The sequence below is a fragment of the Hibiscus syriacus genome, unplaced genomic scaffold, assembly GCF_006381635.1.
Source record: "Hibiscus syriacus cultivar Baekdansim isolate YM2019G1 unplaced genomic scaffold, ASM638163v2 tig00110013_pilon, whole genome shotgun sequence".
In the NCBI taxonomy this organism is placed as follows: Eukaryota; Viridiplantae; Streptophyta; class Magnoliopsida; order Malvales; family Malvaceae; genus Hibiscus; species Hibiscus syriacus.
Genome location: NW_024062563.1, coordinates 656,311 through 672,589, shown reverse-complemented (window position 1 = coordinate 672,589; position 16,279 = coordinate 656,311). Strand labels below are relative to the sequence as shown.

At 35.3% G+C, this 16,279-nt stretch overlaps 2 protein-coding genes across 2 annotated transcripts; one reads left to right on the top strand and one right to left on the bottom strand.

The window, feature by feature from the left end:
• Nucleotides 1-6,239: 6,239 nt before the first annotated feature.
• On the top strand, nt 6,240-9,557 carry LOC120212454 (protein CURVATURE THYLAKOID 1C, chloroplastic-like). The gene is made up of 6 exons (XM_039210746.1): nt 6,240-6,368; nt 7,055-7,146; nt 8,842-8,931; nt 9,039-9,101; nt 9,214-9,251; nt 9,398-9,557. The coding sequence occupies exons 1-6, from the start codon at nt 6,269-6,271 to the stop codon at nt 9,450-9,452; spliced, it is 438 nt and encodes a 145-aa protein (XP_039066677.1). The 5' UTR covers nt 6,240-6,268; the 3' UTR covers nt 9,453-9,557.
• Nucleotides 9,558-10,004: 447 nt separating this feature from the next.
• Nucleotides 10,005-14,119, bottom strand: LOC120212379 (protein tesmin/TSO1-like CXC 7). The gene is made up of 8 exons (XM_039210709.1): nt 13,824-14,119; nt 13,431-13,538; nt 12,873-13,050; nt 11,494-11,952; nt 11,279-11,379; nt 11,059-11,168; nt 10,537-10,865; nt 10,005-10,124 (listed from the first exon to the last, which is right to left on the bottom strand). Exons 1-8 carry the CDS (start codon nt 14,117-14,119, stop codon nt 10,005-10,007), a joined length of 1,701 nt encoding a protein of 566 aa, XP_039066640.1.
• Between the last annotated feature and the right edge of the window lie 2,160 nt (nt 14,120-16,279).

Here is a 16,279-nt window from a genome sequence, read left to right as displayed (position 1 = left end):
ACGGTCTGGCCAGTCACAAAGCCTATCAATGCCAACACTGCTCAGACCACTAGAATGACAACAAGCCACAGATGCATGTTGCGAAGAATGATGATGACGTCATTGCTGCAGTGGTTTTCGAAGTCAACCTGGTGGAGAATAGTTCTGAGTGGCTGGTTGATACTGGCACTTTCAAACACTTCTGCGTAAGGAAGGATCTTTTAACCGAGTTTGAGGATGAGAACAAAGGTGAATGAGTGTACATGGGGGAACTCCAACAATTTTGAAGTGTTGGGCAAAGGCAAGGTTTTACTCAAGCTGACTTCAGGTAAAACTTTGGCCTTAAGTTATGTTCTGTATGTACCTATGTTGCATAGAAATATAATAAGTGGTGAGCTTATAAATAAGGCAGACATTAAGTTAGTTTTTGAGGTAGATAAACTTATACTTTCCTGAAATCGTGATTATGCAGGGAAGAGTTTTTTAAATTATGGTTTATTTGTCATAGAATCTCAACTTAATGAGAATAAAGCTACTACTTCTTCTTATATTATTGAATCTGTTGATATATGGCATGCTAGATTAGGACACGTTAAAGAAATTGATGAAAATGAATGTTCTGCCTAAACTAGACATAACTAGCTTTAACAAACGTGAAATTTGTATAAAAGCCAAGCATGTTAAATCTCACTTTAAGATTGTTACTAAAAGAAAGATTTAATTGTTAGAACTCATTTATATTGATCTAGCTGACTTTAGAAACATTGAAAGTAAAGGAGGAAAACGCTACTGTATAACATTTTTAGATGATTACTTGAGATAGACAAAGGTTTATCTCCTTAGAACTAAAGACGAGGCTGAAAACTTCTTTCTTATTTATAAGGCAGAAGTTGAGAATCAATTAGATAGGAGAATCAATTAGATATGAGAATCAAATGACTTAGATCTGATAGAGGTGGTGAATACAAATCAGATTTCTTAAAAGAGGTGTCTGAGAAGAATGACATAATTCACGAAACTTTAGCCCCTTATTTTCCTCAGCAAAATAGTATAGTCGAAAGGAAAAATAAAACTTTAAAAGAGATGATGAAATCATTGTTGATAAATTCTAGGTTATCTGATAACATGTAGGGGGACATCACTCTATCGACAAATCATATCTTGAACCGAGTATCTCATAAGAATTTTGATTCTACTCTATACGAGTTGTGGAAATGATACACTTTAAATCTATAATACCTAAAAGTGTGGGGGTGTCCAGCTAAAATGGGATTGTCGGACTTTAAAAAGTCCGTCATTGGACCTAAAATCATTGATGCAGTGTTCATAGGGTATGCTACAAACAACGCCCATACAGATTCATGCTTATACAAAACTATTTTATTTGTGAGTCGAGAGATGTCGTTTTCTTCGAAAAATATTTTCCCTTAAAGAAACCTAAATTGAATGAAGAAACACAAATAGAAAACATTTCATCCACTTCTTCTAGTGTATCTGCTAAGTCTACTCAATAAATGGAATTCGAACCTATAAGAAGTAAAAGAAAAAGAACTGAAATCTCTTTTGGACCAGATTTCATAACTTCCTTTATTTTTGAGATAAATGATTTAGACTCTCTTTCTGATCCTATAACTCAAATATTTCTATTAGATAAGGATCCTAAGACTTATGAGGAAGCTATACGATCAATCGATGCTAGTTTATGGAAAAACGCTATTAATGGTGAACTAGAATCGATAATGTCTAATCACACTTGGAAATTGATTGACTTGCCTATGTCTAATCATACTTGGAAATTGGTTGACTTGCCTAGGGGATTTAGAACTATCAACAACAAATGGTTCTTCCGAAAGAAACTGAGGCAAATGATTCTATTCAAAGGTACAAGAAAATGCTAGTTGTCAAAGGGTTCACTCAAAAATTTGGTATAGACTTCTTAGATACCTACTCTCCCATAATGAAAATCTCAACGATCTGGACATTATTTGCTTTAGACTCTATTCAAATGTTGCAAGTACATCAAATGGATGTAAAGACTGCATTTCTGAACAGGGACTTAAATGAAGAGATCTATATGTAGCAACATCTTGGTTTTGAGGCGCTTGACATGGAAAGCAAAGTATAAAAACTTAAAAAGTCGCTTTATGGCCTCAAGCAAGCTCCTAAACAGTGGTATGAGAAATTTCACAGAACTATTCTTAGTTTTGGTTTTGTTGTGAATGGTTCAGATGCACGCGTGTATTCAAGGATGTTTGGTGCTGATTGCATCATCATAAGTTTATATGTTGATGACATGTTGATTTTTAGTAACAACATTGAATCCATTAACAAAACAAAAGATTTCTTGTCCACTAAGTTTGAGATGACGAATTTGGGAGAAGTTGATGTAATCTTAGTAGTCAAAGTTACCAAAATCAAAAAGAGATTTTCTTTGAGTCAAGCACATTATATTGAGAAAGTGTTGAAGAAATTTGACACTTTTGACGTCGTCCCTGTTTGAAGGGACCCCTTATGACCATAACATACATCTCTTTAAGAATAAAATAAATAGTGTTTCCCAAACTGAATATACTAAAGTGATCGGGAACCTAATGTTCTTAATGAACTATACTCGGCCTGATATTGCCCCTGCTATGAGAAAACTTAGTAGATATACCCATAATTTAAGTGATGAGCATTGGTTTGCTCTTAGACGTTTACTCAAGTATCTTAAGGGTACAATAGATTGGAAACTTGAGTTTGTTGGCTATCTTGCGGTACTAGAAGGATATTGTGACACCAACTGGTTTTTTAATAATGATGAGGTAAGCTCTACGAGCAGGTACGTTTTCACTTTGGGCGGAGCAACAATCTTGTGGAAATCTACAAAGCAGACTTATATTGCTCATTCTACCATGGAGTCAAAGTTTATAACTCTTAATCTAGCAAGGTAAGAAGCTGAGTGGCTCAGAAATTTGTTAGCAGAAATTCCATTGTGGAGAAGACTGGATCTTCTTGTTTCCTTACTATGTGATTCACAAGCTGCAGTATGTGTGGCAAATAACCAAGCTTACAATGGTAAGAAAAGGCATATTTTCATTACGCATGAATCTGTTTGACACTTGATTAGGAATGGAGTACTCTCCTTAGAGTATGTGAAGTCGGAAAGGAAACTAGCATATTCGCTTACCAAAGGTTAAGTCGGAAGCTAGTCCTTGATTCGTCGAGGGGGATGGGTTTAAAGCCCATTGGTTGAGGAATTTGTGATATATACCCAACGTAGTTATCTAAGATCAAAGTGGTCAAACAAAACCATTAAAAGACTTATAGTGTACATTTCTCATGCCTATCCCTATGACAAATAATGTATATGACCAGATTGAGCTTAATTGCTCTTAATAAATTCATAGCCCATGTTTTGGGTTGTCTTAGTGAGAAAGACTTGATGAATTTACCGATTTTAGCTGAACATATATTCTTAATAAGTTCATAATCCAGAGTTGAGTGGATAATCCTAATTGAGAAGGACAAGATGAGCTTACCGCTAGAAGGTTGAATTTTATGAAAAACTCTTAATGAATTCAAATCCAAAGTTTGGATGGTCCTAGTAAGAAGGACATATTGAATTCACCAACTAAAGAGGTTGAATATTTATTCTTAATAACTTCTTAACTCAGAGTTTAGGTGGTTCATTTATAATGAACTTGAAGAAAGTCACCATACCCTCTGTAAGGGTAAGCTGTTGTATAAGCTCTTAATTATTTCACAACCCTCTTAAGGGTGGTTTATATTGAGATAAACCTGATGAAATAACCTACGTAAGTGAGAAGAGTTAGCCACCTTATATAAAAAACGTTGGGTTATCTTTCTAGTACACTTACTAGAATCCTGACGTAAGATGGCCAAATATATACTTTTGTATATATATTTATCTTACACATCGAGGACTAAGGTGGATGAAGGGATTAGTTGTGTTATAAGTTTACCCCTATCTTAGAAAGTTCAGGACTAGTTTCACTTATCTAAGAGAATGATTGCTCATCATCACTATGTACTAGTTCATGATACATTCACTAGTGCTTAAGCAACTAATCTCGCTATTGCTTTTCTGGAAAGATTGTTTTTGAGTTTTAGAAGAATTCTTTCGCATTAGTGGGGGAATGTTAGTAATGCTCAATCACACATTGAGTGAGTAAATACATTGGGATTGGATATTTAAGGTTTACATTCTCCACTCCCTTGTTGAGTAATAGAGAATAAGGGGGCTTCTCGTGCACCGCCACCGCCATCTGTCCGTCTCGTCTCAGTTCGTGCTCGTGGTCGAGGTCGAGGCTCGTGGCAATATGTGTCTTCGACACATCCGTGCGAATTCTATCGTTTTAGAGAAAATTTGTTAGGAATTTTCACATAACAAAAGAAGAATTGTGAAGGAACATTTCTTCTCATATTTATAGGGTGCCCAAGAGGTCTGTTTGAATTTTATAATATCAGAGGGTAACAGCTGATTAAATGACTGTATGAAATGATTTCTAAAATAATAATTCAAACGGTCAGTTTTTAATATTAATCAGAGAAACGTTTGGATGAACCTAGACTATTTCACAACCTTATTCAAGATAAGAACAAGCTGTTAATAGGTCGGTTACAAGAGTTACAGAAATTTATTTCTGGAGTTACAAATGAGCTGGATTTTACAGAATGAATCTGGATTTTATAATTTCTTGGACGTTTTTACCCTGGACGCATCCTATAAATAGAGAGCTCATTTCACTCTCAACTCATCCACAATTCACTCAAACATTTCTCAACTCTCTCAAAGCTTTCTAAGCTTCTGAGTCTTTTCGACGATTAGAGGAGCAGTACCACCAGCAGTCCACTCCGGCTTCGGGTGTACAGAATTTGGAGCGATCATGCTAACCTCAGGGGACGATACACCTATTGGAGCAGTTACACACATCGGGGCGAATTCGTTTCTAAGGCATTGGTTTTTTCCATGACACAGTTTTGGTTGATTCAAATTATTTATTTATTTTCCAGTCAGTGCTAACGGTGTAATTTTGTAGTCAATATTACCAACATCTTTTACGTACTTCTCACTGTTAAACGAGCCGGTACATAAGCAAAGATTTCGTGCTAAACTAAACTCATAATTTTGGAGTATGGTCACCTTGCAAGAAGACTATTTAATGGAGAACCTTAGACTCCATGAGTCATGCATAAGATGCTTGCAATGAAACAAATTCAATATCTTTCTTCATCCGATCATGGCCGCTAAAGATCGAAAAACGACTTCTTCGCTAGGAACCGTAGGCCGAAGGCGTGGCAGAACCCGGACTCCTCTTCAGCTCTTTGAAGCAAGTTTTGGGACTCAGGGTGAGCCAACCATGACATAGGGATTATGTATCTGCTCCTGTTTTCTCCGACATAGACAAACAAAGTGGCCTTTAGCTAGGTACATTATCGTAAGCATGTTTCTTTTGGTACTCTCATTCTCATCTCTGATGCATACAAACACATACATTGAACTTAACTAAGCCCACGATAATTTTTCTATATATATATATATAATTTTTTTTAAATAGCATAAACCCTTGAGCTTTCAAAAAAATCAATTTGGTCTTTGAACTCGACAAAAAAAAAAAAACTAATTTAGCCCATCAACCAAGTCATTAGCCACCGTGGACCACCACATCAACACCGTTGATCGCCATGTTATCATCATGAACTGTCACATCAATATCGTAACGGTCAAAGACGAAAATCGTTGGTCAAAGGACCACATTACTTTTTTAAAAAAAAAGTTTGAGGTCCTTACATACCATTAAGCCTAAACATAAACTCTAAAGTGAGAAGAAAAGCATAGTTTGAGGGCCAAAGTGTTGATTAGCCAAGCATAAATGTGAGAGCAATTGAGCTACCCATCAGAACCGTTGAACAAAAAAACAAAAGAAACTTCAAAGAAACGTCCCAGCGGAAGAGGAAAGAATATGAGCCGTAAATCATACTGAATTACTGATCAAACATAGTGACGTTTTTGTTAAAAATATTAGTTCGATAATTAAAATATAAAGGATAATAGATTCATGAGAAATGATGTAATTGATCAAAATTTTGTTTTTCGCTTCCTGACCACAGGAATTTATTTATTTTAAAAAAAGCCTCTCGTTCTCTGTTTCTCGTTTAGCTGCAACTGAGGTAGAAAGTAGAAACCTTGAACTCAGTTTCTCTTTGTTATTTTTCATGGTAAATCTTTTGGATTTTTCGGAATTTAATTTTTTATCCTTTCCTCTCCATTTTGTCAGTTAAATTCATGGCTTCCCTTACCGCGAGTCTGCTTCCGCCATTGCTTTTACAGGATAGAAAGACCATTTACAGGACTTCTCAGAAACCCCTAGTTTCTTATGCCGGAGGTGTGTTATTCACTGGGTTTATCCTAAAGCAACTGTCTTTCTTTTAGAGTTTACGGTAAACTTAAATGTTATGGCTAAATTTTCACTTGGGTGGTTTTTGGTTGAATTTGAGCCTCTATTTTCATTGCTTTTTTACCTTTTTAAATGTTAGTAATAGATTTTTATGAGATAGCTTTTAGTTGCATATAAACGTACCCAGAAATATCAATCTCTTGATGTTCGACAGTCGAGATTAAAAATGAGGTTTTGGGGAAATTAATGCGGGACTTCTGCTAAAACAGTGGTAATATTGTATGTATTATGTATATGTATATACATACACACATACGTGGAAGTGAACAATTATCATGGAAATCATTGGTGTTGAGAAAATTTAAGTTAGGGCAAGGCATAAATTCGTAGTTAATGATCTTCGGTTTCGTTGGTTTCAGTCGATTATCATTCATGCTGCGACTCCAGGAATGGGATTCAACTCTGTTAATCGTTTGGCAGTTGTGTTGTAGGTGCACAACAATTACTTGAAACTGAAATTAGGTGTTTTAGACATTCGTGGGGGATTATTGAGTTATTGTTTTTAGTTTTCTCTGATGTCGAGGGGAAACTTGATTCAGAACTGAAAATGTTTGGCAATTAGGTTTTATATTAGTTGCAATGTTCCATGCTTGCCTATTTTCCTTGCATTGCAGGGAGGCAAAACTATGCTGTTATTGTGAAGGCTTCCGGTGATAGCTCGGAGTCTTCAACTGCGCTTAGTATCGTCAAGTCTGTGCAAAATGTTGTAAGTCTCTCTCTCACAGACACTTGCATATCTTTTTAAAGAGTGCTCACATACCATAAATCAAGAATCAAGTATATTGTTCTGAATGTCATTAGATATGATGTTGGGACAAACCGAATCAAACAACAAATAACTATCAGATCTAAGAGCCCAACTAGCTAACTTGTGAGCAAGATGATTACAAGAACGATTAGCATATGTAATATAAAGTCGAGGATTTGACTGAAAAATGGCACGAACTTCCTGAACGAAGATACCAAGCGTTGAAATATCATCAGTATGTCTGGATATCTTGTGAACAAGCGTCATAGAGTCAGTTTCATATTGAACATCCTCCTAACTCTTATTACATGCCAACCGCAACCCAGCAAGCAACACATGGAGCTTTGTAAAACCAGCTTCAGAGCAACCAAATAAGGTTGGGCTAGGCCACCAAGAACCTGACCATGCCAGTCACAAGCCACAACGCCAACAGCCGCCAGTCTTCGATCTCCATCAAAGACTCCATCGGTATTAACCTTGATCACCCTTGCAACTGGAACCATCCACTGAACACAATCCTCATCCGTTCCCACCCTTCTAGCCTCTTTTTCGTTTGAACGCTTAGCCACCTTTCCTTTTGCAATCGCTCTCAAGTACTCTTGATGGAGAATCTTTGCATTCGTAACCAAGATCCAAGGCGGTTGCAACCTGTCATTATGAACAAGAGAATTTCAATTATTTCAAACATTCCACAGAATAACCAAAAAAGCAGCAAATGAATCATGTCCAAGGAAGGACAAAGCCTCCTCCATCCACGTCAAGGGATCATCCGTGATACTAAGATAGGCACAAGCAAGTATTGCAGCAAGGCGAAGGGCTTCTATTGTCTTGGGCAACTACGGACAACATGGAGCGTAGTTTCCTCAGCAGATGAACACATCGGACAAACCAACAGTGTTGAGACGACTCCCTACAGGTAAAGCATTTTGAGCTACCAGCCAAGCAAAGATTCTGATCTTTGGAAGTAACTGAATCTTGGCAATGATTGACCACACCTTGGACTTGCGCTCATTATCATGGACTATTCGCTGCAACCACCAATATCTAGAACGTATTGAGTACAGACCATAATCGTGATTGCCCCAAACAATCACATCCTCATCACATGGTGTAATGGAAACACTAAGAACCTGCATGGCATCCTCATCACTGAACATCCTGCAAATCAAAGGTTCATTCCACAAATTAGTACCAGACAACATAAACTCATGACAATAAATAGGATTAACATCTGAAACAATATAACTCTCTGTGAATGAAACAACTTTAGTGCCACCCCACTTATCACATTGAATTCACGTACAACTATCAATTCCAATTCTCCAAAATAGACCTCCATTTAACGCTTGCAAACTATGATGCAGTCCGTTCCAAGCAAAGGAACTTTTATCCTTCAAAGAAGCATTGAAAATATCGTCATTTGGAAAGAGTATTTCGCACGAAAGACACGTGCAACCAAATTATCATGATTGCACACTTTATGTGCTCGGAACATAGTAAGTACTTTGTTCAAGAAATAACAGATTTTCTATGCTTGAATTTCCGTAAAGCAAGAGAAAGTCTTCATCTTCGATTCCTGCCTTAGGTGGCACGGTATTCATGAAAACATAATTTTCCCCCTTTTTCTGATTTTGCTTTATTTTTTTGGAACAGTGGGATAAATCTGATGAAGATAAGGTAGGCCTCATTGGTCTGGGATTTGCAGCTATTGTGGCGTTGTGGACATCAACGAATGTGATTTCGGTAATCTATCGCTTTGGAGTCATTAACCATATTTGTGAGTTTTAACTATTAGAATAATTACTTTGAGCTCAAACATAACTTCAAGCCTCTTCCTTTGATACGTACAGGCTGCTGACAAATTGCCAATTATCCCAGTTGTGCTTGAAATTATTGGAATTTTGTTTTCTACAGTAAGTTCCCGAGCACTAGCTTTCAACCATGCTTAACATGATGCTGGTACATATTTATGTTTCCCCATCTCTGCGGAGGCTTCATTTACTAACTCATGATTTCCCTTTCCAGTGGTTTGTTTACCGGTATCTCTTGTTCAAACCAGATCGGTAAGTAGAATTCCTCGACTTTAGAGATTGCTTGATGGTGAAACTCAAAGTTGTTACTTGTACACTTGATACCTTGAAGAAGAGAGCACCACCATGGTCATTTGGGAGTGTCTAACGGCCTAACTCTTAGCCGCCTGGTTTTGCAGGGAGGAACTGCACCAAATCATCAACAAGACAATTTCGCAAATATTTGGACTGTGAATTCTGGTGCTAAAGATGTAATAGAGGTTTGACCGTGCAATTCGAATGTGGTTTATTGTAGTGGTGTCCAAAAATGGCAGCTTTTTTTAGTATTACTGTGAAATGTGATGGCTATTAACTTCGAATCACAACCCAATTATAAATTACTTGAAGGTTGAGCCTTTCCAGTTTTCAGTATTCTCAGTCATAGTAAAAACTGAAGTATATATCTGTCAAAGTTATGGGGCTTGCATACTAACAAATGCCATACTTGTTGAAACAATTTAAATTGAATTTTGTGGTTCATATTTATTAGGTTCATCATTTTTAGAATTCTAAGAAAAATCTGAGACGCCACCATCTTCAGACATGAACTTCGGTGCATAAAATAGGATGCAAAGTTGGAGAAATGCTATGGTTTCATGTCTCAACTTATTTAGTAGTCCTTACAGTTTACCCTTCATTGAGGCTGCCATTATCAGTAGCACTGATGAATGTGCCAACGTTTTCCTATGCCATGAGCTTTAGGATGCTCACTGCTACCACCAACTCAGCATCGTGTAAAGCTAAACTTCAGTTCTTGTCGTCTGCATCGGGAGGGAATGCTCTAGCATCACCAGCCTGATGAGAACTTATTTTTATCCCGGAAGCACGAAGAAGATAACAAAAGAGGAACAGAAGAGCATCATCTACCTGTGAAATCAAAAGATTTAGGCGAAAAAATGTTTTATAAGCACAATAACTAAAAAAATATCTGCATTCACCTTATATTTTCTAGTTTGTCAGGATGGAGAAGATAGTCACTCAAAGTTCATATCGATTTGTTGTGAGCTTAGTTTTGTTACTGTTCTAATGTCATAATTATCTTCTAATCTATCTTCCTTATGTTGTTATTTCCTTGGCAGTTCTATTATCCATGTTTCCATAACTCTTCCAAATGATGAAGAGTAAAATGGTTTAGCAGTACTTTAAAATGCGCGCAAGCATGCTTCATAGACAATCATTTTCGGAGAATATATTTGTTCAATTCAAGATATGATTACATGCTCACATAATTTTTGGTATCTATTAGATTGATAGATGAGGCGAGGCATGAGAATCTTACTTTCATGTTTTGTGAAATGATGAGTTTCTCAAGAAAGTCGAGGAAACTTGACAAAACAGACCTTTCCTCCTCTGCATAGGCATTCTTGAGATTATGGTTCAGAATCTGGTGTCTTGAAGAATGTTCCTCAAACGGTTTAAGTTTTTCATTACAGATTAATCTCAGTATTCCCGGGGGTAAAGCCTGTCCTTCTTGCACATCGGTGGAAGCAAAACCAATATTAAGGTCATCAGTAGCCCTTTTCTGAACTTGATCTGCTCCCCCACGGTAGTCATCCTCCTTGGCTTCAAGAATATCACGATTATTGTTTTCTTGTGCATCTTTCACTTCTGGTTCAGAGCATTTTAAGAACACAGTTTATGTGAATTTATGTCATATATATATATTTCTGCAATATGATCTCAAGTCTCAACATCAGTATACACAATAATAATAATAATAATAATAATAATTGAAAACCATAGGTAAGTGGGAGGCAAACTACAGTTAGAATATAATGCTTTGGCCGTAGCTGCAGTATACCTGCAAAAGGATTGGCAGCCTGAGCTAACGCTGCGGCTTCTGCTAAAATTGCCAACCCTGAGCAGACTTTTCTAGTCTTAAGTAGATGATAAACATTAGCTAGCTTCAATCTTGCACCATAATCAGATTTCAGCAGTTAGTTTCTTTTTTTCTTTCTAAAAACTGAATACAAAACATTCGTTGAGTAAATAAATAATCGCTCGGGATAATATATACCTACCTGTATGGATCCCTAAAAGATCCCGCCATAGCAGAATTAATGATATGACAAGTAGGCTCAACTGACAAGGTAGAGGAGAGACAACAACTTTGATTGATCACCTGCCAAACGAATAAGAAAAACTGTGACATAGTCGAATTGAAAGTCGGCCTCTGCACGTTTCAAGTGTAGGAATCTTGTAAAGAGCAGTTTGGTATAGGTATATATATATATACCTTTTGTATATCAGGGAAGCTTTGGCTTGGTGAACTTTTCTCATTTGGATGAAACTCCTGAAGTTTCCTCTTCCTGTATTCCTGTGACATGTGCTGGCCTGATAAACCGGATGCATCTGATGTTGCAGAAGTAATAACCCTCTGCATGTAGATTTTTGAATCAGTACAATCCTCACCGGTGATTGTCATGATCCCCTCAGATCCTTTAAAGCTCTTGTAAAATTTCTTGTTAGTATTATCCTCGGAGTTTCTACAGATTATGGTCTTACTGTCTTCCTCGCTAGGAGCAGATATCAACTCCTTGCAAACCTCAAAATTCTTGCAATCCACACATTTGCAGTTCTGAGAGCAGAAGACGTTAGCTTGGAAACACTCACAGTACCTCTTGAGGCATTCAGATTTCTTGCAGTGGCATCCCCTCTCGTGTCTCCCCACTTGTGGAACATCCATTTTATCACCCTACTTGCAAAATAAAAATAGCAAGAAAAATAACTTGAAGAGATAATAAAAGCAGAATATAACCTGAAAATTATTTGCATTTTTAAATCAATTGTACATGTTTAATCTGAACTAAACCTGAAAGCCCTAATGCCGAACGAAAGAGATGCAGAAATGTACAGATGACTTCAACAAATTTCACTATTCTCAACCACTCAATTAAGGTGCAATGAACTAACGATATTATTGCATCCTATTTTGAAGAAGGGTTATTATAAATTTATAATTGTTAAGCTACCAACTTAAACAACAATTAGTAATAGTTAGAGATGTTTAAATTAAATATAAGATCACACTCAACAGGTGATTTAAGATTTAACCGATGTGAGTTTAACAAGCTACGCAGAGGAACAAGAGCCAACATGCGACGAACCCAGAAGGGATAACAGGAATGAGTAATATGCAAAGCAAACAAAATAGAACTTGGGCTTTGATACGATATAACCATCTACCCTAAAATCAATTAACAATAAGTAAAGAGGTCCAACTTATCATAAAGTCCACACGGAATCCAAGATTTATGAGAAGACAACACCTATCCAATAATTATTTCCCATTAAGTCTTGAACTAGATTGCTTACTATAAAACATGAAGAAGAACTCTATGTACCAGAAGAAGCGGAAACAACCTGATGAACCTGAAATTTGATATTCATGGAGAGTGACAAGAAAATCTCAGCAGATAAACTAAGATAAGCTACTGATCAGCAATTGCTGCACGCTAACATTCTGTATGGGAGCTGGTAACAAACGTCTCCTTGCGTAAAAAATATTAATTTAAATGCAAACTTGCAATGAGTTTATCGACAAGCAAACCCCCCCCCCAAAAAAAAAGGCATCTGGGAAAACTTCAATGAAATTTGAAAGATTTAGTCGCATACCACCACATATTGAGGACTACATGGACTGCTTGAAATCTTTGGCTTGAAAGCATGTGGATTACGCTCTAAAATGATTTCAGAAGCTGCTTTCCGTAGATCCTCATTCTCAACATTGTTGCAACAATCAGCGCAAATACACCCATTACAATACTCACCGGAAGCAAAGCAATCGCAATACCTATCCATTTGTCCATGGGAATTTTTGAGAGACTAAATCTTTGAAAAGAAAATGCATTGCAATATTCCAAACAAAAGGCAGAATATAGCATCCAATCAACCAAATCCTAGCAGAGTTATACGTTTGGATAAAAAATTCGTAAAACAATAACAAATATCATAAAAAACTTGCCAAGACCAATGCTTTGGATACAGAGGAAAAGAGAAGGATAAACAGATGGAAATATAGTTGCAGTTATATTAGTTTATTCTTGGTAGAACAGATCAGATACAGTACTGTTAACATGGAGCTCTATGTATTTTGGAATTGCACTTGCAGCCAAGCAAGAAAGAAGCCAATGCATGATGAAGACAACTCAAACTTTGGTATATATTACTCACAATTTTAAGCATTTAGATTGCTTGCAGCCGCATTGTTTTGGACCTTTCGGAGTACCATTTTTTGCTTTAACATTAACCCATGGTATTGGAGAATCTGGTGACTTGGAGCTTGAAAATAAAAACAAAAAATGGAATCAGATTTTACAATGTCAAGGAACCTTGATTTTAAGAAACATCAAATTGCAAGAAGAAGCCTATCGTGAATTTGAAGTTTGAACCTTTATCTCTGATCTCCTTCATCTATCCCTCTGATATATTCTCGGCAACCAAACAGAAAATAAAGTTGATTTTAAATTTCTCTTCTTTTTCCTTTTCTAATTTTTGAACTCCAATCAAACAAAAAGAGGGAAAAGCAAGAAGAATTCAAAAAAGGAAACAAAAACCAATACTCACTTTGAGGAAAAAGGACTCCGAGGAGACAAACGCATTTCGGAGCTTAGCTTCTCCACAGGAAACGGCAGTGAAGTTGCGATAACGGGAGATAGGCCGAACTCTGTGAAGACAAGCTGCCTAGTCAGCTTCTTTTTTGGCGGGAAATGTGATGACGATCTCCCGGTAACTGTAATCTTAACAGAATCCGACGTCTTTTCAACTGTTTTTATCCCTTTTGGCTGGACATAAGGAGTAGATGGAAATAACTCGATCCTTTTTGGCGGGAAATCTCCATTCTCAATCTCGAGTTGCTTCATTTGCTTTTTGTGGTTTTCGGATTCACTATGTAAACAGAGGTGAAGTAAGTCGATAAATCAAATTCGAAAAAATCAAAATTAGAGATACTATGCGTTGCTTGATCGGTGGGAAAATGTAAGAAAAGGAAACTGTTGCATTCGGGGATTAATTTTGTTCGTTTCGAAGCATGTGTGTGTTTAAACTTTTTGGTGTTTTGAAGCCGAATCAACGAGGTTGAAGATTTTCCTCTCGTTTCTTTCGTCTTGCTTGATTTTCCTATCAACCAAACAATAAATGCAGCTCCTATTCTACGTACCTGGATATCGGAGAGAGAGATAGGAGGAATTTTTGGAGCCAAAATTTGAGTATTTGGGAGCGAAGTAGAGTGGTTAGTTACATTGAAGCAGTCGTTAGATTTAGTTAAAAAGATCGTTAATCTGTTATATATAATATACAAGGATACATCTCAAAACTATTTATAAACTTTGTTAGAGGATAATATAATGCATAAATTTTAATTTTATATAATAATATACATAATTCAATTATTATAAATTATTATCATAATTCAACATAATACCATTTTACGAATATAAATTACAAATACAAATAATTATATCAATTAAATATAAAATGTATATATATTTTTTATCATAAAGTAAAGGAGTCCATGGAATCAAAATATGATAAATATATTTTATCATAAAAGCAATAATAAATTGTTATATTACATAACAAAAGTAATATAATATTTATGAAGAAAAATAAACAATTTAAGAAAAAAATAGTAAATTAATAATTTTTTAGTATAGAAAGTTATACTTATTAAATTATTTTTATTAAGATATACAATATAGGGTAAACTATACCATTGACCACTCAACTATTTAGTCCTTTTACTTTTTCCATCAATCTTTCAATTTTATCAATCATACCACTTAACTATCTAATTGTTGTCAATCAAGCCATTTGCCGTTACCGGTCAACAGAATTGATGATGTGGCAGTTAAAGAAATTGACATAATTATACATTTAGTCATCGATACTTATGCATTATATCAATTTGATTCTAATTTTAATTTAATTTAATAAATTTAATAATCTATTCATATTGCTACACGTGTCACAACATGAATGAAAGACATTTTTTTAATTTAATTATTTTATTTTCCATCCAATCATACGGTGCCACGTGTTTGAGGATTCAAACCTGGGCAAGGTTAGATGGACAACTAACACCCAAACCACCAAGCTAGGAGCACAACTTGGTTTCAAAAAATAACATAAAAGAAATAAGATATAAGATACTGTAATAAATGAGAGACAAAAAAAGAGTTGTTACCTAAAAAATAATTATATATATATATATATAAATTATTGTTAAATTTATCAAATAATTTAAATTTTTAAATAATTTTGAGTTAAAATATATATATGAAATTATTAATAAAACTTTTAAAATTGTTATAAGTTAAAAAAATTAATTTGATGATTATATATATAAATTATTGTTAACTCTATCAAATAATTTACTTTTTAAAATAATTTTATATATTTGTTAACAAAAATAAATTGAATTATATATATATATATATATATGAGATTGTTACTTTTTTTTTAACTTTTTTTCTCTCATTTATTACAGTATCTTATATCTTATATGCTACATTTTGAAGTTAAGTAGTGCTCCTAGCCCTTGCTCCGATTCAATTCCCTCAAACTCCTTCTATATAAATATTGAGGATTAAATATATAATTATGTCAATTTTTAACTGTCACGTTATTTGGTTTAATATAATATTTGACGCTAATGACATATTTGAATAATATTTTAATTAAGTAATAAGCTTTTACAGAAAAGTGACCTATTTGTAACTGAATTAATAATTGAGTTACCTAGTGTGTGTTTTACCCTAGAAAATAAGCAGAAAGAAGCAAAAGGTTGATCGACCCCATTTCTTTCCTCGATCTACCGATTTGATCTTTCATCTGAATCTCGCGCGTTTTCTATCTCACTATTGCTTACTTTTTCCCCAATCATTTGAATTTTGCGTTATCGTTGGAATATATATAATTACTTTTTTTTTTATCTCGAATCGATTTAAATGCGTGTTCTCCTTAGGAGCTGTTTGGTTCGAGAAATATAGGATTCCCATGGAAATGAAATCTACATTCCTCCG